The 25,556-nt window shown below is 45.2% G+C and overlaps 1 protein-coding gene across 1 annotated transcript in view; it reads left to right on the top strand.

Annotated features, from left to right (window-relative positions):
* Window positions 1–25,042, top strand: part of PLD1 (phospholipase D1) — a 102,173-nt gene extending 77,131 nt beyond the window's left edge. The window contains 14 exon segments of the mRNA XM_033150662.1: window positions 1,452–1,562; window positions 3,155–3,243; window positions 11,894–11,912; window positions 11,914–12,008; window positions 13,417–13,466; window positions 16,288–16,382; window positions 16,384–16,423; window positions 22,229–22,291; window positions 22,294–22,335; window positions 22,338–22,380; window positions 22,934–23,012; window positions 23,014–23,068; window positions 23,959–23,994; window positions 23,997–25,042. Coding sequence (XP_033006553.1) covers window positions 1,452–1,562; window positions 3,155–3,243; window positions 11,894–11,912; window positions 11,914–12,008; window positions 13,417–13,466; window positions 16,288–16,382; window positions 16,384–16,423; window positions 22,229–22,291; window positions 22,294–22,335; window positions 22,338–22,380; window positions 22,934–23,012; window positions 23,014–23,068; window positions 23,959–23,994; window positions 23,997–24,181 — 1,002 coding nt within the window. The 3' untranslated portion in view covers window positions 24,182–25,042.
* The last annotated feature ends 514 nt before the right edge of the window (window positions 25,043–25,556 follow it).

Raw genomic sequence — 25,556 nt, 5'->3', positions numbered from 1 at the left:
TTACTAGTCCTTGTGGCAGGACAGCCCACTCAGTAAGTCCCCTGTGCACTGTGCTAAAACGGAAATGGCATCTGCACATGTGCAGATACCAGAAACTGCGTCTGCGCAGGGCCGTCTCGTCCATAGGGGCTGGTGGCGCGCCGCCCCAGGGGCGCCCCCGCAAGCCCGCCGGCATACCGGCCGCCCCCTCCCCAACCCACCCCCGCCCCACGGGCGGGCAGGCGGGCTGATGCCAGCCGCCCTCGCCTCCTGGAGCCCCAGCTGGAGTGCTGGAAGTGCGCGCAAAGCCCCGTGCCGCTCCAGTGCCACGCCCCTCATCCCCCGCTCGCCCACCCCCTCTCCTGAGGGGCGGCCAGCGCGGGAGGGAGGCGAGCGGAGAGGTGGCACGCCGGGGCGCCACGCCACGGCAGCCGATCCCTCTAAGACGGCCCTGCGTCTGCGCATGCCCAGACGCCGAAAATCACTTTTGCGTAGGCGCAATTTTCGGCATCTGGGCATGCGCAGAAGCGATTTCCGGCGCTGCGGACATTCGGAGACACTATTTCCGGCATCGTGTTGCGCATGGCCGGCCCATGGCCGGAAAACCTTGCCGACCCCTGATATAGAACGTCTTAAAAGCCCCAATAACATTGAAACTTTAAGACTGGACTGCCTGGGGAAAGGAAAAAAAATCTCCACCTGGTGCTGAAAAGATCCCAACTTAGGTGTCAGGCCAGCTTCTCTAGGGAGGATGTTCCACAAGATGCCAACTTGGAAAGTAGCCTGCCCCACGTAGGTACCTCAGAAACCTCATTTGGCAGGGGCACCCAGCAAAGGACCGCATGCAATTTCAAGATGTGCGGAAGTGAAACATATATGGGAGGCACAATCCTTCAAGGAACCTGATCCCCAGCTAGTGTGGGCAATACTGAGCTATATACGAACCAATAGTCTGATTCGACATTTGGCAGCTTCTTATATGCCTCCCCAAAAGCGCTCCCTCTCAGCTTTTGTTCCCTAATTGTGTAGTGGAAGGAATATTGGCCTACCTAAGAGGACAGAAGTGTTAGAGATTCTTTTGTACATTTAAATATATTATTAGTCACATTAATGGCTTTTTCTTTTCTTTTTTTAAAAGCAAGCACACTATATATATATATATATATATATATATATATATATATATATATATATATAAAATGTTTTTCTTAAGGCACAGGTCTGAATTAGCAAAACGGGACGATTCAATGTTACTTGGTTTTTGCAACGAGGATAGGTGATTGCAACGAGAGGCAAACTTGACTCGTACATGGATGATTAAAAAACAAGGAATATATAGATATAGATATAAGCAGTTTAGGCCTTGTTTTATTACTGGTTTTTAATGATTGTGTGAATCGTATCGAGGCACTTCATATAAACAGCAGCTAATAAATATAATGCTAATGGACACCTGATCTTTCCCTTTTTAGGTGCTCCGCTCTGCTACGGACTGGTCTGCTGGGATCAAGTACCACGAGGAGTCCATTCATTCTGCTTATGTTAACGTGATAGAAAACAGCAAACACTATGTCTATATAGAGGCAAGTAGTCGCCATCTGTAGGTATAAAGAACACAGCAGGAAATCAGCACCACATTCTAAAAGCATTATTACCTGCCTTGTTTCTGCTTATCTGTTCGAAGCTGTTTTCGAAAAATCTCCAGTCGTGAACATCTTTACCTTTTAGTAAAGAAACGAACATACCATTGTCCATGGTATTTACATATAGATGTGAAACACCAAGGAGATTGGTCATCTGGGTGAAATCCAGACAAAGTAAAGATACATTAAAGTGCAGCTGGCGTCCATTGAAACTGCTGAGGCAGAACATCAGCAGGTGGATTCATAGAATTGTAGAGTTGGAAGGGACCACAATGGTCATCTGGCCCAGTCCCCTGCAATGTAGGAATCTTTTGCCCAATGTGGGTCTCGAACCAACAACCTTGAGATTAAGTGTCTTGAGTTAGCCCAGAGACAATGAGAGGAAGAGCCAACTGATTCCAGTTTTGTTCCCATCTTTTGCCCCCATTGACCCATACTTCCCATCCCACCCTGTCCCACACCCCTAGTGGTAACTGGTGGCCACTGGGACTGGTAGGGCAGAGGTCAGGTAGCCTGGCAGTAGTTGGCACCAGATCTAAGGGCAGGCAGAGCCAACTAGTTCTCCTTTTGTCCCCATCCTCCTCCCTAGTGACTTCTACAGAGGCAACATTGAGATTAAGAGGGAGGAAGCCATCAGCCAGGGCCACCCTTGGACTGGTTGTAAGTGAGAAGGTGGACAGTGTCCAGACAGACTGAGGTTGGTGGGGCAGTGCACCATTTTGTAGAGACATGGAATTGTAGGGTTGGGAGGGACCCTGGGGGTCATCTAGTTTAAACCCCTTCAGTGCAGGAATCTCAGCTAAAACATCCATGCCAGTTGGCCACCCAATCTCACTGCTTATTTGAAGATGGCTATCATATCTCCTCCCAATCTCCATTTTTCCAGGCTAAACATACCCAATTTGACCCAATGGACCAGCCTCCGCCAATTACAATTAATTTGAGTAGAATTTGTATAGGTTTCACCTCCTTTGGGTTGCAGCCTGGCTTAGAAACATCCTTCTATTAGGGAGCCCCCTTTTCACCAGCATATTGGTCTGCTGAGAAACCCCCTGTGTGTTGCCAAGGATTGTGGGATCCATCCCAGGCTGCGTTCTTTGGTTTCATGGTGGGCTGGCTAGACCTGTCAGACTTTGCCATTGCCTCACACAAATGGAAGGCACAGGTAACACCCCCTTGCCAGCTCGTTTAGGGTGACAACTCACACCAGCCACCACAGCCATGCTCGCTGAGGCTGATAAGAGTCATAGTCCTTATGGCTCTGGAGGCATCAGATGGATGGACCTAGAGTGTATCTGGTGCTCTCTTAAGGTTGCACAGGAAGACTGGTAACTGGGCAAGCAATCTTTCAGAAGAGCTTGTCTGCCATTATTGATCTCATCACCAGCATAGCTGTGATAAGTTTCCAAGGAGCCTCCAGTTTCCATGTTTGAAAACTACTGGCTTGGCAGGTACTTCTTACAGCAGCTATCAGATCTATGAACAGCACAATCATTTCCCGCTTCTTTCTGTTTTGTTTTCCCACACCATAGAACCAATTTTTCATTAGCTGTGCGGACGACAAAGTTGTATCGAACCGGATTGGTGATGCCATCGCTCACCGCATCCTCAAGGCTCACAGGTAATCTTGCTGAAAAATACAGTCTGGGTGGAGTTAGGAAAATTTGGCAGGGGGATGAAGAATGCAGCAGGGGGGATTTTGCTTCTAAGCCAAATACCTCAGCACAGACTTTTAAAAAAGCATTTCTGGAGTCATTTTTCAGGGGAAAGTATAGAACTCAAAAAACGTCTGCACAGGGGTGAACTTACTGTTAAAAGACAAGGTGGCTAGGGTGAGATGGGAGCACAAACTGTTTTTCCTCTAGTGATTATAATACAGTGGTACCCTGGGTTATCGAGTTGCGAACACCTGCAACCCAGAAGTGTTTCCGGAGCATGTGCGACCCGCACGTGACCCCTGGATGCGCAGAAGAGTTCTGTGCACTTTGCACAGGTTTTCTTGTGCATTCGTGATACGTACACACGCATTACATACCACGACCCGGAACGGATCACGTACGTAACCCGGGATACCACTGTATATAGAAACTAACATGAAGATAACTAGAATCATAGAATCCTAGAGTTGGAAGAGACCACAAGGGCCATCCAGTCCAAACCCCTGCCAAGCAGGAAACACCATCAAAGCATTCCTGACAGATGGCTGTCAAGCCTCCGCTTAAAGACCTCCAAAGAGTTCTTTGGACTTAGCAAACCACGAGGACAGTATTTACCAGTTCATGTAAAATTATTTTATGTAATTAAACTTTAGGGCCTGGTGGGACAAATGATCTTGCAAATGATGCCAGGGTCCTGGTAGGCACTGCTGTCTACACTGTCTGTGATGACACCATTTTGCTCATCATGTTTTGCCACCACGTTCATCAGGGGTTCTGGCATTCCTTGCAGCTTGGGGCATCTTGGTGTGTATAATGTCTGTCTGAATTTTCAGGGAATGGGTGGAAATATTTGATCCAGCTGCAAATTAACTGAGTTACGAGTGTATATACTACAGTGTTTTTTTCTGAGTAGACCTTTGCAACAAAGGGATTGTGTGTGTGTTCAGTCCAGGGGCACCTGGGCACTGCAACATCTGGGCCCATTATCCAGTATATATCTATACTACCTGCAGTGCAGTGACTGGTGTAACAGCAGAAAGGAGCCTCTGAAACAAATTCTCTCCTAATAGTTCTTTGCAGCTGCTTACTCTTGGAGGCCCAGGTTGATGTTGACAGCCCGGTTTTCGTTCCCCTTGCCTGCTCCTAAATGCCTCGGGGCACCTGTGAATGTTTGCATTTCTGCTTTTTTAATCATTCAAGCCCAATGGTGCAGGGCATGGGTTACCGCATTTTTCGCTCCATAAGATACACCTGACTATAAGACGCACCTAGTTTTTAGAGGAGGAAAAGGGGAAAGCCCCATTTTGGGGGGGATCAGCTCACAGTTGTGCAGCTTCTTTTACAAAGGGGGAAAGCCCCGTTTTTTTGAGGATCAGCTCAAAGTTGTTGAGCATATTTGCAAAGGGGAAAAAATTCAACTCACAGTTCTGCAGCTTCTAAAGGAAAGGGAGCCATTTCTACTGTTTCCAGACAGATAATCTAATCAGCCAGTCACATGTCACTGGGGAAACACACAGCCTCCGTCTGCAGAGCATTCAACAATGGAGGCCTGGGCAAGGGTGCAGGACAGAAAGGGAGCCAGCGATCGACCACACATTCACTCCATAAGACATTTCCCCTTACTTTTTAGGAGGAAAAAAGTGAATCTTATGGAGCAAAAAATATGGTATTTCTTGACAGAAAGCAACTGGCTTCTAAGCAGGAAGAAGAAAGGCTCTCTGCCCACTGGGGAATTCTAATATGATTAATCTGTGGATCGTTGCAGTGTTACTAGGCCTTGTCTCTGGAAAGTGATCGAGGATGTTTACAGTTTGCCCTGCGTTTCCAAAAGGCAAGCTAGTATATCAAGCCTTGCAATCACGAAGAGCAGGCTGCATTTATCTAAAGCTGTAGAAGTCAATATAAATAAAGCCGAGGGTTTCTGCGTGTCCACAAGATCTCTGTGAGAGGACGGAATTTAAACAGCGATCTAAAATATAGAGGGATGAGGTGGGAAACAACACCCAGCACAATAAAACTTCGTTTAAGAGACACAGACAGAACCAGGTTGGTCAGAGAAGAAAAAACGAGTAGGTGTTTTTCTCCCCTGCAGAGTGTAGGGGCGATTTGGATCGGGAGAAGGGAATAAGTGTTTCCTCCTCCAGTTCTGTTGAATGTGGAGCATTCTAGCACATGCATTAAAGTAATTCATAAACAAAAAAACAGATCACAGATCTCCTGAGCAATCCATCCATAGACAGGGCCAGGGCCAGTCTGGCTAGAGCCGAGTGTGGTCAGGGCTTGAACCTTCAAGCGTTTCTTAGCTCTTTCACCTTCTCGTATGTCTGCTGCTACCTGACTTCCCCTGTTGTAAACTGCCTATTTCTCATTCCTGCCCTGACTGAAAGTGTTCCAGACTTCTTCTTTTTTTTTCAAAACCTGGGGCTCTTGTTAGCAGAACAAATTATGCAAATGCACACACATTAGCATAATTCTAATTGGAAGCCTTGGGTTTCCATGGTGCAGAAAATAGCTCTATTTCTTTTAACAGCACAGTATATGCTTGCCTTGGTATAATTGCGATTCAGGTGGTGCAGTCGTCGTAGCAGAATGCATTCCTGTCAAACCAAACCAGTTAATTCACGGCCTCCAGAGCCGTTTCCTGCCATTTGCAGGAGCCTGGTCTCTCAGTCCGAGAGACCTGCTTTGCATAACCTAAACCCCACAACCGAGCTGCTAAGCTGCAGAGCATAAGCGTGTTACAGCTATTTCCCATAGCCCACCTTCCTTGCAGATGAACAAAATGTTCATTATCGCAGAGTGTGTGAAATGTGGGATAATGTGTTTCTACGTGCTCTGAACAGCTTTGCACCACCACCTATAAGCATCCACTGATGGTCAAACTATTGTTGTTGTTCAGTCGTTCAGTCGTGTCCGACCCTTCGTGACCCCATGGACCAGAGCACGCCAGGCACACCTATCCTTCACTGCCTCTCGCAGTTTGGCCAAACTCATGTTAGTAGCTTCAAGAACACTGTCCAACCATCTCATCCTCTGTCATCCCCTTCTCCTTGTGCCCTCCATCTTTCCCAACATCAGGGTCTTTTCTAGGGATTCTTCTCTTCTCATGAGGTGGCCAAAGTACTGGAGCTATAAAGTCAAACTATACATGAAGTTAAATAACTTCGCATTCCATGCAGATTTATAACCAAATAAATGATACGCTCGTGTTAATGCCACCCACAACTTCGATCCAAGCAAGGTTGGGTGGCGTTGTGGAACAGATCAGTTCCCTGTCTGATCGCCCATTGTGCAGTCTGAACACCCCAGTAGGACTGCAGAGGAATACCCTTGGAAATTACCACTGGCGCAACCCCATCGTGGCACAGGCCATGCAACTGGGGTCCTGCTGACAACCAGAGGTGTGTGGTATCATGCCTGGGCAACCCAAGCTCTGGCTAGGAGCTTGTGCACCACCTCAGGAACCCTTATGGGGATTTCCTCACCTCCCATGTTTGAGATCCTGTCCAGTGCCATTTCCGATCTCCCACCTTGTACATAATGCACTTTGGCTCCAATCCTGATGTTCAAGAAACTGTGGCACCCCGGGCAGAGCAGAGAAGTTTCTGCCACTCTCCTGCCTCTGGCACCTGCCTGCCTGCCTTTCCCCAGCTACCCCAGCTCAGAAGCGCTTGGAAAGGACCTCCAAAACCCAGGAGGCAAGCTGGGAAAAGAGGGCAGCGTCTGACTGGGGGAAGGTGGCTGCCCAAGGGAGGGAAGGAAAGAAGAAGAAGAAGAAGAAGAAGAGAAGAAGAAGAAGAAGAAGAAGAAAGAGAAGAAGAAGAGTTTGGATTTGATATCCCGCTTTTCACTACCCAAAGGAGTCTCAAAGCGGCTAACATTCTCCTTTCCCTCCCTCCCCCACAACAAACACTCTGTGAGGTGAGTGGGGCTGAGAGACTTCAAAGAAGTGTGACTAGCCCAAGGTCACCCAGCAGCTGCATGTGGAGGAGTGGAGACGCGAACCCGGTTCACCAGATTACAAGTCTACCGCTCTTAACCACTACACCACACTGGAGAAGGCACCAACTTGCAGAAAATATTGGGGATGGGGGCTGGCTCCCCTAAATATTTTTTTGGGAAGTGAAGGGCCCCGGGTCCCATAGAGTTGGCACCTATGGTCCATATGTGTGATCCATATGCAGTGTTGCATGTGCTTTTCTCAGTCTTTTCGTCCAGCAAGTAAGAATCACCCTCTGCATAGACATCTCCCTTGCTGGATCAAGGTGAATTAATTCTAATGCTGTGAAATCTCTATTATGTTCACTATGAAATTTTGAGGGTGGCTTGAACGGGGAGTAGGTACTAATATATGAGTGTTTCATCTCCTGGGTCTCATGCAAAAGAAGAATTAGCTCTTGCATAATATTTCAACCTTAATGGAGGGGCTTGATGGAGTTTTCCACCCGAGCGTGAGGACCTCTTTGTTCTTTAGGCAGCACACAGCATATATAATTAATTAGCTCAATATCGACATTCATAGATTTTCTGGTTGTGGTTTCCCCTCCCTCTGAGCTAGCCATGCTGCTTTTGAATGATGAAAATGGGAAGCTCATAAGTGATTTATTTTTGTAATTAATTTTGGCAAGTATCAACTAACACTCCTCGTGTCCAAGCTGTTTGCCTTGTCTCATGCAGACACCTTTAATTTAAGGCGAAACCCGTGGGTCTGTATGATAACATTGAGTGAATGTACCTTGATTTTTTTATTTTATTTTTTACAAAAACAAAATGCACCACTTCATTATTTTCACGTGCTGTTCATTTTAAGAAGCAGACGGTTAAAAAGACTATATACCAAGTTTTCCCATCGGTGCCAATTTCAAACAACCTATAGTGGTTTTGGGAGCGTCACAGTGTAGATTGTTTGAGGATTGCATTTTTATGGCCTGATATTCCATGTGACTTGGGGTGTGTTGAAAGCACTTAAGCATAAGAATACCGGAGCTGCCTTATACCAAGTGAGATGATTGGTCCACTTTGCTCACTCTTGTCTACACTGATTGGCAGCTGGTCTCCATGGTTTCCTGCAGGTGGACTTTCCCATCCTTACCTGGAGATACCAAGAATTATACCTGGGGCCTTCAGCATGCAAAGCAGCATCTCTACTCCTGAGCTATGCCTTACAAGGCTCTTCTGTGCTGAACAGATGCTTGTCTGTTCAGATCATTCCTAGTTCTCCTTGCCTGCCCTACTGATGTCCTTGTGATCCTTGTCAATCACTTTCCTTTGCTTTCTTTGCTGCCAAATTGTAGATTGTAAACTCCCTGGATGGCGGGATGCAGGCTTTCTCTCTTTGCTTGTGTTATTCTGTAACGCTCCATGCATTTCAATGACACTGTAAAACATTGAATAGCGAGCTGGCATCACCTTACCTATTTGATGGGGCTGGATTTGGAGAATGTGGTGTCTGGATTCAACCGTGCATGTGCATGCTTATGGGGCCTTTATAGCCAGAAGAACCAACTATGCACAGATCCTCGTGCAACATATGGGTTGAGATATGTTTCCTAATTTTATGGATCCCCCCAAAGTGCATTCTCAGTTTTAATAATGGAAATGTTTTAATTGCTTTTGCAATCTAGAAGATTATTTCAATTATGACTTTGTGGTAAAAGATGCAACGTTCCCATTTATTTCTGAGCCCAGTATTAACTGCAGAAAATGAATCTGAATATTTGTTGTTTATAAATACTAGCTCTAGGAAGAATTACTAGGAAATGCTGTATCTGCCTGGTGGAATCTCTAATGTTTCCTGGAGTTTTATATCCAAACTATAAGATGCTCGCCACCTGGTGGTTGTTTCCTACCCCTTTGGCTTACGAAAAAAGCAAGAGCCACTCCGTTTTAGCACCCCTGAATTTTATTATGGGTGCCTGGAAAGTTAGACTCCATATGAATGCTAATTAGCTGAGATGTAATTGCCTGGCAATTACTGAGTTAAAAATAAATAAGGAGAGGGTCTCAAGGGTATCTCTGGAAATGAAACTGTACAGAAATAGACTGGCCAGCATAATAATCATCTATCTGTCAGCCAGAATAAAAACAAATATGTTGTAAGGGAGAGCGGAGTTTTGCAAATTACTCTGCAATTGTGGCAAGCTTCTAATGGACTTGGCTGCTAAAAACACGGGTGGGATTCACCTAATTAATCTCGGCAGTGGAAGCCCTGTGCTGGGACTTCTGCACGTGCACTGCGGATTCTCTCTCCTGCCCCCTCCTCAGAATTGGCTCTGAGAAACCCCAGTACAGTGTGCAGGGGAAAGAGAGAGACGAATCATTCCATCTGGCCAGATGAAATGCCAGCGGATGGAAGGATAGGAAAAGCGGAACGTGAATTACACCCACTATTTCTATCATTTTTTTTAAAGGATCACTCAGAAGTAACCGTGTGTGAATTCTGACACTGAGCACTAGCAGCATATCTGCACATTAAACTTATATTGGTTTTTTGTCCTTATCTCCTGTTTGAGCTGTCATGGATTCCACCAGAGAATTCTGGGAATGGTAGTTTGATGAGAGTGTTGAGGTCCCTCTGGGCCCGCACTTCGCACACAGACCCCCACCAGCACTAAGGTACCCAGAGTTCATTGAGGATTGCTATTAAACTAGTCTGCAGTGTATATGTTTTCATTTCGCCCATTGAAGGTGAAGGGAAAGCAGCTCCCAACCCTTTCTAGAAATTCAACAATGGCCCGTGACAAATCTGTGGTGCCACCACACTTGAAATTCTGGGTATATTATGATTGAGTTGGAAGAGGTGCAGAAAAAGGGCAACTGAAATGATCGAGGGATTTGAACAACTTTCCCGTGAGGAAAAGGGCACAGCATTTGGGTGCCTTTTATGTCTGGAAAAAGGCCAAGTAAGGGAGACACAATAAGGGGGGTATGCAGTTATGTGTGGTATGGAGAAACTGCAGGGGAGGGGGGAATCTGTTGCTCTTCATAAACTTTGGATCATCATTTCTGTCAGCCCTAGTAAGCATGGCCAATGGTCAGGGATGATGGTTGTTATAGTTCAGCAACATCTGGAGGGCTACAAGTTCCTCATCCTGGAATCAGGAGACATTTTCCTCTCTCTCTCTCTCCTCTCTCTCTCTCTCTTACCTTACGAGTACCAGGAGACATGCAATGAATCCGAATGTTGGTGATTCACACAGAGCCCAGCTAAACTTTCGGAAGACGCAGTGATAGCTGCCACCATCAGCTTGAGGCTTGCCCAAACCTACCTTTCATCCGTTCTTCTGGGCATGGACTGCACTTTAAAGCTCTGGGTTTGTCGGTTTGTTTTGCTCTGGTGCTTCCTCCGTGAAAACCTGCTCTTTAAAGCTCCGTTGGAGCAAACAGTATTCTGTGGAAAACCTAAATTCATGGTTGCTTCGGTGGGAGCACTAAAGAGCAGGTTTCCACAGGGAAGCTCTGGGGCGAAATAACGACAGCGATTCGGAGCTTTTAAGTGCAGAATGTAAGTGTGGATAAGCCCTTCGCTGGCTTTACGTCTGGCAGACAAATTCATGAAGGAAAAGGCTAGGAATGGCTACTAGTCATTATGGTTGGTAGGCTACCTCAGAGGCTGCTTGTCTCTGCATACCAGTTGCTTGGGAACACAAGTGGGAGAGGGCTATTTTCCCTCATGCTCTGCTTGTGGTCTTTTCACTGAGCATCTGGTTGTCCACAGTGGGTAGCAGGGATGCTGGACTCGATAAATCTTTGATCTGACCCAGCAGGGCTTTTCTAACAATATGTTCCTGCCCCAGTCCCTTGCCCAGTGCTGTGGGGATCTGTTCACACTGGGGAGCCAGTGTGGTGTAGTGGTTAAGAGCGGTAGACTCGTAATCTGTGAACCGGGTTCACGTCTCCGCTCCTCCACGTGCAGCTGCTGGGTGACCTTGGGCTAGTCACACTTCTTTGAAGTCTCTCAGCCCCACTCACCTCACAGAATGTTTGTTATGAGGGAGGAAGGGAAAGGAGTTTGTGAGCCTCTTTGAGACTCCTTAGGGTATGATAAAGTGGGATATCAAATCCAAACTCCTCTTCTTCCATGTTTTCTCCTTTCATCCCTGACAATATCTTTTTTAGGGGGGGGGGAGGAGCAGTATCACTGAAATGTAGAGGCCAGAATTATGGAAGGTCATATCCAAGAGCAATATTATGATAGATCATTACCTAATACCAGTGTTGGCAAACAGATATGGGGGGAAGCCAGCTTTTAAATAAATCTCAGGCTGACTTAAGTACTTCTGCATCTTCTTGTTACCATGATAATTTCAATTATATTATCATACATAATTTGGGTTTTGTCCCGTCCCCCCATTTGTATTTAACAGGCTCATCACTTGGCTATTAAATTGTTAACGCATCATTGCTTAGACCACTCTGTTATGTATTGTTTGCAGTTATTGTGCCTTTATCGTTATCAATTGCACTGGCCTTTGGCCTTGTATCAATAAATCAGATTAATAAAAGGAAGAACTTCTGCATTTCATAAATCACACCCACTATTTGGAGTTTCAGGGTTTCTTGTTCTGGGACTGGGGCAAGGTTGGCTCACCTTTTCTTGTGTTTTCTCTCCAGGGAAAACAAACGGTACCGAGGTCTACGTAGTCATCCCACTGCTGCCAGGATTTGAGGGCGACATTTCAACAGGAGGAGGAAATGCACTGCAGGCAATCATGCACTTTAACTACAGGTATCTTGGGTTGTTCCGACTGCCCCACATTGTTTTGTTTTCAGCAATATGCTGTGGTGTGTTATTGAAGGGGATCTAGGCTACGCACAGTTGAGGTCAGCATCAGTCTTCTGTGGAGTCTCTCAGGCAAAGGGGTAAAAGGGGATCTCTGATACAAGCTTTGCCCCAGGATCCAAAGAGCTGACGGATGGAAAACCTGGTCCACCAGCTTGCACTCTGCAGGATAACAGTGTAATTAAAAAAAGGTAAATGATAAAATGTAAGAGGGTAGGAGATGTTGGGGCCACTGGACAGAGTTGGAGGAACAAAGTTGGAGCCTTGGGTGATATCCAGTGTCCTTGTTCCAATCCACACCCTCTCCAAATCTGCTCCAGGGGTGGATGAGGGGCATTGTGGAAAACCCAGAGCAGATTTAGTGGGTATGGAGGAGTGGGAGAGAGAGAAGAGAAAAGTTCTGTGTTGCAAGCATGAATCCTTGCAGTAATGCAAGGAAGGACTTAGCATCACTGTGGAAACCAGCCCTTGGATTTGTAAACAGAAGCTTGGAGGGAGTGTGTTTGGTGTGGAAGGGTATTTTATAGTCAGTTGCCGAAGCATGCTGAAGAGTTTTCAACCATTCCTCTCCTCAAAGGCCTCCGTCAGAGGCACGAAGGGCCCTGTGTTTCCTCTTGCCAGTTCAAATGAATACCCTATGTGTTATTGCACATTTCTGTCAAATAGCCAGCAGAGGGAGCACAGGCTTTTTGTGTTGGGCCTTGCTACGGAAATCTCACAGGGCACATTTGCGCATTGGCTTTTAAATTAAGCTTTCGCCTTCTATTTCCTAGTATCTCGCTTATAGACAACAGGCTGTGAAAGCAAGAGACCGCACTTAGGTGCCGTTTGATCCAAACATCATTTTCCTTTTTTAAAAGTTGCTTGGGGTAGGCCTGATTCATGCACCGCGACTTGGATGTGCTGTGGCTTCCTCCGAGCCAGGCCTGCGACATGCAGCCGTGTTGTCAGAGTGACTCATGTGTGTGATCCACTCCCTGGCGGGTCCACAGATCACTTAAATCATCCTGTGTCTGGAAATGGTGTTGGGTGACTGATTGTGGTCCGGCTTCATACACATGTGGTGATTTAGGAGCATAAGACAATGCCTTATCTCGGGTCAGATAAATCTAGCCCAGTGTTGTCTATTCTGACTGATAGTCGCTCTCCAGGATCCCAAGAAGGGATCACCAGCCCTGCAACATTTTGCCTTCCTTACGTTGTGTTGTGTTTCCTTTGGAATCAATAGTGTTGCCTGACACCACCTCCCTGTTTTATATATGAACGTATCTGTTGATTTTAAAGTAGCCCATCCTTGTAACCCATTCACATACTGCTGCTTTGTGAGTTTAATCGTGGCCCTTAATTCTTTCAGGACCATGTGCAGAGGAGATAATTCGATCCTGGGACAGCTGAAAGCAGAGAGTAAGTGCTTTGCTTGGCTTTGTGTGCTCCGCACACTGTTGGGCCTCGAGGACACTAAACTTTGATTGATACGCCATAAAGCACCCGTTAGCTGGCATAATTGAAGGGTGGTAAATCCAGTAGCGTAGGAGGCCTCCGTTATGTCAAGGAGATCTTCAGAATGTAGGAAGCAAAGTAGCAAAACAACATCTGGGTGTCTGCTGAAAACAGAATAGAGCTGCAGTTCTTGGCAGTCCTTTGGATGCAGCTGAAAATGAATTATTCCCTCCCACTCCCAGCATTCTACTTGATTATACTATGGTGAGCAGACTCCCTAGACCAGTGTTTTTCAACCACTTTCCGCGGCACACTAGTGTGCCGCGAGATGTTGCCTGGTGTGCCGTGGGAAAAATTGAAAAATTCAAGAGAATTACTTTATATATAGTCAATATAGGCACAGAGTTAATTTTTTTTAACATTTTCTAATGGTGGTGTGCCTCGTGATTTTTTCATGAAACAAGTGTGCCTTTGCCCAAAAAAAGGTTGAAAAACACTGCCCTAGACTAGGTTATGTGATGGGTCGCTGTTAGGTAGAGTTGAGGGATGAATTTGGTTCAGTTCCCATTTTTAGCGAGAACCGGCACAAGGAGAAGGGGACGACAGAGGACGAGATGGCTGGACAGTGTTCTCGAAGCTACTAACATGAGTTGGAGCAAACTGCGGGAGGCAGTGGAAGACAGGAGGTGCCTGGCGTGCTCTGGTCCATGGGGTCACGAAGAGTCGGACTAAACAACTAAACAACAACGTCATTCGCACTTCCCAGAATATGCAGACACCAAAGCGCAGCGACCCTTCGAAATCCACACTTTTCTAGACTTGTAACACCTTCACCAACCCAAAACATGTGTGCAATCACGGGAAAGCATGCATTAAAATGCATACATTTGCGAAAATGTGCATGTTTGCAAAACTGCGTACAAAAATGTTTATAGTAGGAGAAATGCAAACTAAAATGCTGATGAATTTTTTGGTAAGGACTTCATTTAAAAACAAAACAAAACAATGCAAACTAATGTGGAAGTAAGACAAACTAAGTTAAACAAAATTGAGAGATTTGTCCACCCCTAGTTGGTAGGGTATGGGGTACATTGTGGGTTCTGTGTTGGGGCAATTGAGTGATCAAACTCTGAACCAAAATTATTTCTTGATTATTTTTGTCTTTGGTTCAGGCTACCTATAAGGTACAAGAAGGAAGCTACAGCTGTTACTCATAAGTTGACCTGGTAAGGTGGTCAGTACTGCAACTATTCTCAAACTGCAGTAGCAGAGATGCTTCCTAAGCTTATACAAAAGATTATATTTGCGATATCTGACTCCTGGTTAGCTTTTAAAGAAAAAAGTGTACAGGCTGCCTCCTTTTCTTTCTCAGAGATGTGGTCAAGATCAGGCAGGGCTGGAAAGTCCTGTGGAATTGTAGACATCATCATCATAATCATCAATGTTGTTGTTGTTAAAAATTTATATACAACCCTTCATCCAAGGATCACAGGATGTTTTACGTATAAAAACACAAAAACACGTAACATAATAACAAGCAATGCAATACCCCCCCTTATTATTAAAGTAATCAGGAAGATAGATGGAGTGACAAATTAGAACTATACCCAATGGTTATTCTAAGTGGAAACTTAAGGGGGACAGTTTCAGAATCGATAAATCCATGCCAAGTGTGCTAGTGGTAGCCAGAATTATAATTGCCAAAAATGAGGCAGGTGGATTGGGGAGACAGAGAGAGAGAGAGAAAGAGAAGGTGCCATCTATAAAAGAATGTAAAAAAAGCAATCTGGCACAAGATCTTAATGTATTTAAAAAAAATATGAACATATTGTACAAGAAGTATGGGAAGGAGCAGTTGATATGCAAAAAGCTCATTGACAGCTTGGCAGACATTTATTATTGGAAGAGCAAAACAATGTATTCAAATATTAGTAAAGCTGTTTTGTAGGCAATTAATTAAAGAGCAATTTGTATATGTCTATCTATCTATCTAATCTATCATCTATCTATTTTTATTTTTAAAAAAGTTGTGTTTGAACCATACCAAGCTAGGAAAAGAAAAACTATCTGTATTCCTGTCCAGAAACAAGAGTTGTCACACCAAAGGAGGATGTTCATGCGACAGTTTTGCACCTATGGTGTGCCTTAAGGGCTGGATCTAGACACATTAAAAAAAGTTTCAGAAAAACACATTGTAAAGCTATAATGGGAAATCACATGGCCGAAGGAGCAAACTCCTTAGCGTCACCTGGTGTCACAGTGTTGTAATGCATAAAAAAACTTAATGTAGCTGAGTCCAAGGTGTCCCAATTAAGAGTAATGACCACCTCTTAGTATTCTTACTTCTCCTACCACTTCTGTGCAGCTACTATAGCTTCTTTATATGGTGCTGTTAGTTGTCCCACTGCCACACTTTCTTATTCCTAACAAAATCGAAAATTCTTTCTAGTAGCACCTTAGAGACCAACTGAGTTAGTTGCTGGTATGAGCTTTCGTGTGCATGCACACTTCTTCAGATAACACTGAAACAGAAGTCACCAGATCCTTAAATATAGTGGGGGAGTGGGAGGGGTATTACTCAGAAGGGTGGTGGGAATGGGTGATAGGCTGATAAGTGTGGAAAACCTGTTGACGACTCTAAACGGCTGCAATTAGTCTTGCAGGGAAAGGCAAGGGGTGAGATGGCTAAAGATAGCTTGTTATGTATAATGAGATAAGAATTCTTATTCCTAAAGCTTCTTTGTTTCCCTTTCCTTTCCCACCACCTGCCACTGGCACGCTTCAGTTGGAGACCAGTGGATTAATTACATTTCATTCTGCGGACTCCGAAACCACGCCGAGCTGGAAGGGAAGCTTGTGACAGAATTGATCTACGTTCACCAGCAAGCTGATGATTGTAGATGCCAACACAGTCATCATTGGTAAGTGAGAAGCTTGTTAAATAAGAGTGTGTTGTTACAAAGCATTTCAATTAAAACTCCTCTGCAGGTTTTTGGTGTGTTTTTTTTAAGGGTCTATCCAATCCTAGGACTTGTGGTGCTGCTGCACTGACTGCTCAGCCCAAAGCTGGTACCTTGGTTCCCAAACTTAATCCGTTCGCAGAAGTCTGCTCCAAAACCAAAGCGTTCTATAACCAAGGCGTGCTTCCCCATAGAAGTATGCAAAATGGATTAATCCGTTCCAGACTTTTAAAAAGCAACCCCTAAAACAGCAATTTAACATGAATTTTACTACCTAACAAGACCATTGATCCATAAAATGAAAGCAATAATCAATGTACTGTACTACAAAATAAATAAGAGAGTATTGTAGATGATAAAATTTAATATATATATATATATATTTTCTTACGTGTGCTATGATAGTCATTGTTTGGATGTGGGGCGTTTATCCATTTCTGCAGTCACCAATCAATCAATCAATCAATCAATCAATAGCTGTGTTGTAAGCCAAAATACTTATCTTCCGAGTTATGCCAATAAACTCAGAGACTAGAGGAGTTAGGAGTCCATTGTTGTTTATTGCAAAGCAATAGGTTACAGTCGAATCTTTTCGCAAAACTGCAACCCCGCCCAGCGTGGAGCAGGGGTATTTATAACATTTCAAACAAAGGATTTCAATTTAACCAATCATGTACATCATTACCTCATTCTATTTTTAATAACTCATGTGCAATAAGCATTGCTAACTAAACTTTGATTCTCACCGTGATCTGTTACATTGTGTTAGTATGCATGTTGGACCCTGTGTTACGTGTAACCATTTGTACCATGTATCAACTTACGTTTCTAGTTTATGAGCTGTAGTTTGTGATTGACGTATTTTGCTGTCCTGTCCCAGTGGGGAACGGCATCTTGCCAAATCAACAGTTTCTTAAGCAACAGGTTACCATAACTTCTCTATTACAAGCATATTCAAGGATTTATAGGGATTCACATTATCACATTCATTTGGCGCTTTGGGCCACTACCACAGCTGAACGGGCTTCCACACAGTCACAACAACAAGTCACAAAAACAAAGTCACAAGCCACAGTCACAAAAACGGGGTCACAAGCCACAGTCACAAGTCAGTCCCATAAAACAAAGAACAAGTCACAGTAAAAAAATAAATAAAACGAAAAAGCCACACAAACAAAAATGCAAAAATCCAGCAAAAACAAAAGCTCCAAATACCACCTCTGTGTTGCGTGGGGTGCTCGGGACTCAACAGCCGACAGACTCAACGGGAAGCCTCTGATTAGCAGCAGGGGCTCAATTTACAAATGAACACACTCAACAGGAAGCGGAACATGTTCCGCTTCCAAGGCAAAGTTCACAACCGGAACACCTACTTCCAGGTTGCAGCGTTCTATTTCCAAGCTGTTCATAAACCAAGGTGCCACTGTATTGGCATCAGGAGCAGGTATCTCTCCCCTCCCCCCCCCACCCCGAAATGCAACATAAAACCGTGACCAGCACATGGGACACTGGAAGTCAAGACTGAAGGAGCAAGCTGTGAGGGAACTTGAGTAAAAGGGAAATGAGTCAGTACAGATTCAGATGTTTGCAGATGTCCAGGAAGCAGCTGACAGACCCAGGGATTTTACGTGGGACTTTCAGTCCTTCTGGGAGCAAATGAAGAAATGATCTGAAGAAACTGCAGTGAGGTAGAAGAATGCTTTGCCGACACTTTCCAGGCCCTCTCATACAGATTGGAAGATTGAGGGTCCCTGATGCTAAACTCTAGGTCCAAAGGAGCAATCGACTCCTTATTTATTTTTATTTTTTACTGGTAATTTTGTAAGACTTTTGCAAAGGGCACCCAGGCTCAGTCACCTCTATCAACCTGTAACCAAATCCCGCTAGGCATTCGCCCTCCTTTGCATTTCTCCCTGTGCTGCAGCTTTGACAAAAGGAACACACCAGGCACAAAGGAACGGCAAACTTTAAGCAAGACTCCCCTGGCTTGATTATTGCACTCGGTGCAGTTTGGCATGACTAGAGGAAATGATGCCCAAATCACCGACAGGAAAGAAATTTGCCCTTCTCTGCGGCGGTCTTCTGCTGGGAACTGGGCCCATCTGGCGCGTCTCAAACTTGGGATCTGCCTTGAAACTTTGGCGACTTGTCATCTGCTCTTCAAAGTACAGAACATGCTGTGAAATTTGGATGCTTGTGCAGACATGTGTGCTCTATCGGCTCCTTTTCCAAGGGATTGGGAGGGAGGAGGGGATGTGTTGACAACAAGGCAGTCATCTTCCTGTTTCTCTTCTCTCCTGCTAGTGGTTGCAGAGGGCATACTTTACTCATTCAACCGCCTCGATCTCAGAATAGGAAGTAGACATCGCCTTGTTTAGGTTGCCTTCCAGAAAGCTCTTGCATCAGCAGGAGCGTTGTGTGTGGTAGACATTTTGCCTAAGAATCCAGAACTGCAAAAATCATGGTGCTGCTATTTCCTGTCCCCAGAGTAGCTTGCTTATTGTATTACTTAAATGTTTCTCCATCTTAATGAAATCTACCCAGAGTGATTTGCAGCACATCCCACAACACCAATGAGAACACCTGAATACTTGTAAACACACCATCCACTGAGGGAGACACACCTCTGGAAGGTAGTTCCTTACATGGCTGGCATTAAGTGAGCTGAAAAGGCTTCCCTCAAAGAAAAGTTTTTGAGTAACGTTAAAGAGAAGGCTGGGACGTGGGTGGCGCTGTGGTGTATACCACTGCGCCTTGGGTTTGCCAATTGAAAGGTCGGCGGTTCGAATCCCCGTGACAGGGTGTGCTCCTGTTGTTCGGTCCCAGCTCCTGCCCACCTAGCAGTTCGAAGCACGTCAAAGTGCAAGTAGATAAATAGGTACTGCTCCAGTGGGAAGGTAAACGTCATTTCCGTGTGCTGCTCTGGTTTGCCAGAAGCGGCTTAGTCATGCTGGCCACATGACCCAGAAAAACTGTCTGCGGACAAAACGCCGGCTCCCTCGGCCTATAGAGCGAGATGAGCGCCGCAACCCCAGAGTCGTCCATGACTGGACTTAACTGTCCGGGGTCCTTTACCTTTACCTTTAAAGAGAAGGCTAGATTCTTTTTGGGGGGAGTCTCATCATGGAGGTAGGTTTCATAGATTTTCTGCTTAAACACCATAATTTCCTGATCTAACAATGCTGTTTAAGTCAAGGAGGTGAATGAGGCTAAAATATTGGAGCAGGTAACCAGTTTCCAGTAACCAAGGCGAGTCAGAACCAAACTAGACTTTGCACAGGAGACACATACACAGAGAGAATTCAGTTTATTTTAATTAAAAGCATCCACACAAAAAAGACCTTGGATTTGATCGGTGACACAGTAATATGACTGCTACTGGTTTTCCCAGTAGTAATGTATGGAAGTGAGAGCTGAACCATAAAGAAGGCTGATCGCCAAAGAATTGATGCTTTTGAATTATGGTGCTGGAGGAAACTCTTGAGAGTCCCATGGACTGCAAAAAGATCAAACCTATCCATTCTCAAGGAAATCAGCCCTGAGTGCTCACTGGAAGGGCAGATCTTGAAGTTGAGGCTCCAATACTTTGGCCACCTCATGAGAAGAGAAGACTCCCTAGAAAAGACCCAGATGTTGGGAAAGATTGCGGGCACAAGGAGAAGGGGACGACAGAGGGTGAGATGGTTGGACAGTGTTCTCGAAGCGACTAGCCTGAGTTTGGCCAAACTGCGGGAGGCAGTGGAGGATAGGGGTGCCTGGCGTGCTCTGGTCCATGGGGTCACGAAGAGTCGGACATGATGAACAACAACAACAACAACAGTGATATGACAGGAGTGGTTTGGAGACTGGGGCAAAGCTTTGAACTTTTCCTCTAAGCGTATTTTGCTCAAAATCCCTACTTTTTCACCTGCAGGGAAAATGTGTTTTGGCTTTTTCCTCCTGTGGATTAAAAAAAACAACCATATAGCTGAATGGAGGGTTCAGTTTTTAGTATGAAAATGGGCAGAGCGTTAAGCAGCAGCAGCAGCACCCCTTGCTGATTGCATCCTCCGTGTGTCTTGTTAGTTATTTCAAAGGACTGGAAATAGTTACTTCCAGGGCACTGCATAATCTCCATTTATTGTGCATTCATCATGTTTTGTGTTCATGATGCTATCAGGGAAGTCATACATGACACTTTTCAATCCTGTTTGTGTCTGCAAATGTTTTGGGGCAGGCACCCTGCTTTCTTTCCAACTGGTGTGTATCCTGTCTATATTCTTCTCAGATGAAGCAAACACTACTTCCTTGTCCCTGGACGATAATGGATCCCTGTGACACTGGGCTGCTGGCCTCCTGCCCTTGCAAGGTTTGAACTACCTCACAAAAAGCAGCAACACTGACAGCTACCACAACATTTCCCATGTTCTGCCTTAGGCACCCCCCCCCCCCCACATAGCAGACACTTCAGTCTTACAGCCCCTCTGTGTAGTGTGCATCGCTCTGCAGAAACGGCTTGGAGCTGCTGGAGAAATTAAAGCTCCGGACTTTTTTCTTTTCATTTGGATTGAGAATTGTTTAACCTCTCATCTGCTGGAGTTATGAAGCATGTGGTATGTCTTCCTCTCTTTCCTGCCCTGCTTCTTCTTCTCTCCCACTGTGTCTTTGGCTGTTTTTATGGGGTTTGATCCTTTTATACTAGGAGCTGCCTTTGACATAAAGGCTGCCTTAACAGATCTTCATGTCCAGAGACCCGTTGCTCCAATTGTGAGAAAGAAATGGATAATGCTCACAAGGCATTTATATTGGTCGCCTTCAGAGTTTGCACAAATCGGCAGAGGTAATTCATCCTCTGCTGCCTGCTGGTGAAAGGAAGACTTTTCAGCTGGTTGGAGAAGTTATGTGGCCCGTGGATAGTTTTAATAAAAGCTGAAGGTAGTACGATGGAGGCATTGTTGCCCATCAAACAGATTTGCAGGTATTCGTAGTTCTTTGGTTGGTAAAAAGATGTCTGGAGACCTGGAATGAGACACAGCATATAGGAAGGGATCTTGGGTTACCACTTACCTCTCATAAAAGAGGTGTTTTAAAGGAAACAGTTACCGATTGCATAAGCTCATATACAGATGCACATTTAGCAATGGTTACTGTAATTTCACTATGCATCTTGCTGTAGTGAAGAAGACTGTAGCCAGGTGACCTGTGTGCCTACTGCTGATGGTTGGCTTCAGGTTCCCTGCTGCTCTTTCCTTTTGGGGATGCTTTTAAACTGCACTAGGACCAGATGGAGGACTCTCCTCTGTACAGTAAGATCCACATCAACACCCACGTTGCAACCCAGTGTTTCTCAACCTAGGCCTGTTTTTTGGACCACAACACCCATCATCCCTAGCTAGCAGGACCAGTGGTCAGGGATGATGGGAATTGTGGTCCAAAAACAGCTGGAGACCCAAGTTTGTAACATTGTTTTAAAAGAAACCCTTTGCAAGCACTTCCATGCCTGTCTCTTGACTACCACGAAGAGGGTAACTTATTGCCAGTGCTTATCCTATCTCAGTCCAACAACAAATACATTCTGTGAAGACAAAACATCCTACAGATGCTGCGCTGGGATATAAACTGAATTATTATTATAGTGCACGTAATCTGTGCTACAGTGCAATCTGAAATATGAGCGTCCTTTGTTTGGTCAATTGCCACTGGTCCTTTTGAGCCACTTTAAAAGCATTAACTTACTCATACCACGTTCTGTGTCTCTTCCTTTGTCCCTCCCAATGTCTTCCATAGGCTCTGCTAACATCAATGACCGCAGTATGCTGGGCAAGCGAGACAGCGAAATGGCCGTCATTGTGCAGATACAGACACCCTTCCTTCAGTGATGGACGGAGAAGACTACAAGCCGGGCGATTTGCTCAGTCTCTCCGCCTTCAGTGCTTCAGGTACCACTGCAGCCCAAAGCTGCTTTGTTAAAAGTAGGGCTGCAACCCAACTTAAGAAGAAGGAAAAAATAAATTGTTTCATAATACGAGGTTTGGAGTGCAACCCTATACATGTTTGCCAGTAGTAAGTACATACAGGTCCTGCTTACCAAACACAATGCATTCCCAGGAGATCATTCATTAGGTGACTGTTCGCTTAATGAGTTCCCAATTTCCATTGATTCCTATGGGAACATTTCTAGTCTGTGATTTGTTCAGTCTCTCCCCGCTGTCCCTCATGGTTTCTTCCTGAAATGGCTGCAGCCAACTAGCAAAAGAGAGACAAAGGAAAAACTGATTTGTCCATCTCCCTCCCTCTCTCCGTACATGATTTCTGCCCCAAAATGGTTGCCACTGACCAGCAAAGCACAAATAAGTAAGGAAGTGGGCAAACTCTGTCTGTTTGGATATCTGAATCAGGCTTTCGTGTAGTGAGATTTGGGCATAATTCTTTATGTCTCCAATAGTGTATAATTCCCATACCCTTCTTTTTTCATCTTTCCCCAATTCTCAGAGTTGTCCTTGGCAGTTCAACAGACCCTAATGATATCCAGGATCCTGTTTGCGACAAATTCTTCAAGGAAGTGTGGGTTTGCAACGGCTGCACGCAATGCCACTATATATGATAAGGTGATATATTTACTCCTGCGTTCCACTCTTCCTTCGTGGAAAGTTATGAAGGAGAATAGAGAGTGCCCTCACTTTGTGGGTGGGACATTTAAAGGAGGGGCAATTCTTCTAGAACCTTCTACGAGATACTCTGAGAAGCAGGGAGGGGCAGAGTAATCACTGTTGGGCATTGAGCCCCAAGAAGCTAGGCTCCGTGTCCTTATCTGCTGTTAGATTTAGCAGAGTTTGGTAGTTTTCAGTTTTGTCTGGAAAATAGTCGCAGAAACCCAGGGGTACATTTCGGGTTTTCCTCTGTAGCGGAATGGGTGAGTACTTATAATCAGTCAAAATGTGTGTATGAATCTTGGGAACTGTACTTTGATGTGGGTACTAGAGAGGGGGAGAAATGCAATTCAGTTCACATTAGAAGGCAAGCATACCTTGTCTGCGCTTTCCAAAGAATATCTGAACCAAAACATAGCTATCCTTTGAAATTCGTACTTCTCTGAATTGTACAGTGCAGTTCTCCAGCCAAGCAGCATGTACAGAAGTACACATACTTGGGTAAAGTATGCATAAAAAGGCATATGTTTGTGAAAATAGCATACAAAATGCATTGCATTGTGGGGAAACGGGTTTGCAAAAGTGTGTGTATTAAGCCAAACATGTATATTAGGAGAAAACCATACTAAATGCTGAGTTATGAGGCGAGGGAAACATTTGCAAACTGATATGTCTGGGAAAATGAGAAAAACCAAAACTGATAGATTTCGGTTGTCTGTTTGAGATCCCTAGCCCTTGGCACAGACCTGCAGTTCCGCGGGGAGAGGTTGTCCCCATTAAGCCCCTTGGCTAAGTGCCTGATGTAGATGGGTCTTTGGAAAGAGTTCTGTCCTCACACTCCTTTTCTTCCTCCATCTCTTGAATTAGGTTTCCGAAGCCTTCCCAATGACGAAGTAACTAGCTTGGCCAAGTACGGGAGCACATCACTAAGCCGAAGCTCGCTTGTGAAAATCCTGCCAAAGCGGCAGAAGAACTCAAAAAGATCCATGGGTTTTTAGTTCAGTTCCCCTTTGGTTTCCTGCAAGAAGAGAATTTGCTTCCCTCCGTCGGGACAAAAGAATCCATGGTGCCCATGGAGACTTGGACATAAGAGGACCCAGCATATGTTGGATTTAAAAACACAAAAAGCAAAAAAACAGGGTTCTCTGGAGATCTGCTGAATCGTTGTGGCTGCATGGAATGTTTTTGCCATAGGGAGAAAAGTCTGCACCGATCCAAAAGTGCCTTTTGGTGGAAGAGCTTCAGAGAAAACAACAGTGTAGCAGGGCGAAATGTCGAAAGCAACCGATAACTGACAAGTTCTGCTCACGGATAAAAGAGACTTTCAATTAAGCAACCCAGGAAGGAGGGGAATTGCAAGCCACTTTCTCGAAAGACCACAAGTCATATTGCAAGACGCTACTTATTCCATGCATGCATGCTTGCTTGGCCAATGGCCTCAAGGGAATTCAAAACTCCTTGCCATAGAGAACTGGGAGAAAGCGTCTGTTCGTCTCACCTGTCTTTTACACTGGAGAATGTTTGGCAACCACTTCCAAGGAAGTACCCTCTTGCACTAGGCAAAGTGAATTTGCATCCATGTGTCTGTCATGAGCTGTGCACAGAACACAGTTATTTGCTGCGAATATGCATGTGCTGTCAATGTAATTATTACAACCCGTAGTGGGTTGTGGGCTATAGCAGTTGGTTAAATCTTTGGTCCTAGGCTACCTAGCTAGAATTTATTTCTTTTTCTTTAAACTCCTTTATTTTGCGGGGGTGGGGGGGGGGCAAGGTATTCTGTAAATTGAGTGCTGAGAAAACACTGCACAGTACCCCTTTGGGCCATGACTGTGATCACTGTCTGTCTGTCGGCACTCAGCTCTTCAGTGCCGTGTTTACAGCAAGAAGTGCTTCTAGTCTTGGAGTGCTCACATGCGTCCCGTTAAATCAGTATGGGCTGGAACATTCTGAGGCAACGCTCAGGCTCAGTTCTAGTTAGTTCCCACTGTTTATTGCACTGGATTGCATAAAAGCGCTTTTGACGCCTTGGATCGTCAGGGTGCACAGCCCCCCAGCAGCAAGGGTGCTGGCAATGAAGGGTCAACAAGACCAAGTTGTTGGTTATCCATTGTTGGTTAACGTCATTTAAGTCATGCACTTGCGGTATGGATCCCCTTCCTCCCTGTGTGATGGCTTCCTGGGGCACAGACAGTCACCATGGGATACAAAGGTACTGTGGGCGCCAGCAACAGGAGACCTGACAGATGCTGCTCTCTTGTCCAGAGCAGTGTGGTGTAGTGGTTAAGAGCGGTAGACTCATAATCTGGTGAACCGGGTTCGCATCTCCGCTCCTCCACATGCAGCTGCTGGGTGAGCTTGGGCTAGTCACACTTCTTTGAAGTCTCTCAGCCCCACTCATCCCACAGAGTGTTTGTTGTGGGGGAGGAAGGGAAAGGAGAATGTTGGCCGCTTTGAGACTCCTT

The sequence above is a fragment of the Lacerta agilis genome, chromosome 5 (genome assembly GCF_009819535.1).
Source record: "Lacerta agilis isolate rLacAgi1 chromosome 5, rLacAgi1.pri, whole genome shotgun sequence".
Lineage (NCBI taxonomy): Eukaryota > Metazoa > Chordata > Lepidosauria > Squamata > Lacertidae > Lacerta > Lacerta agilis.
The sequence above is the reverse complement of the archived record's forward strand: the minus strand, read 5'-3'. Positions and strand labels throughout refer to the sequence as shown.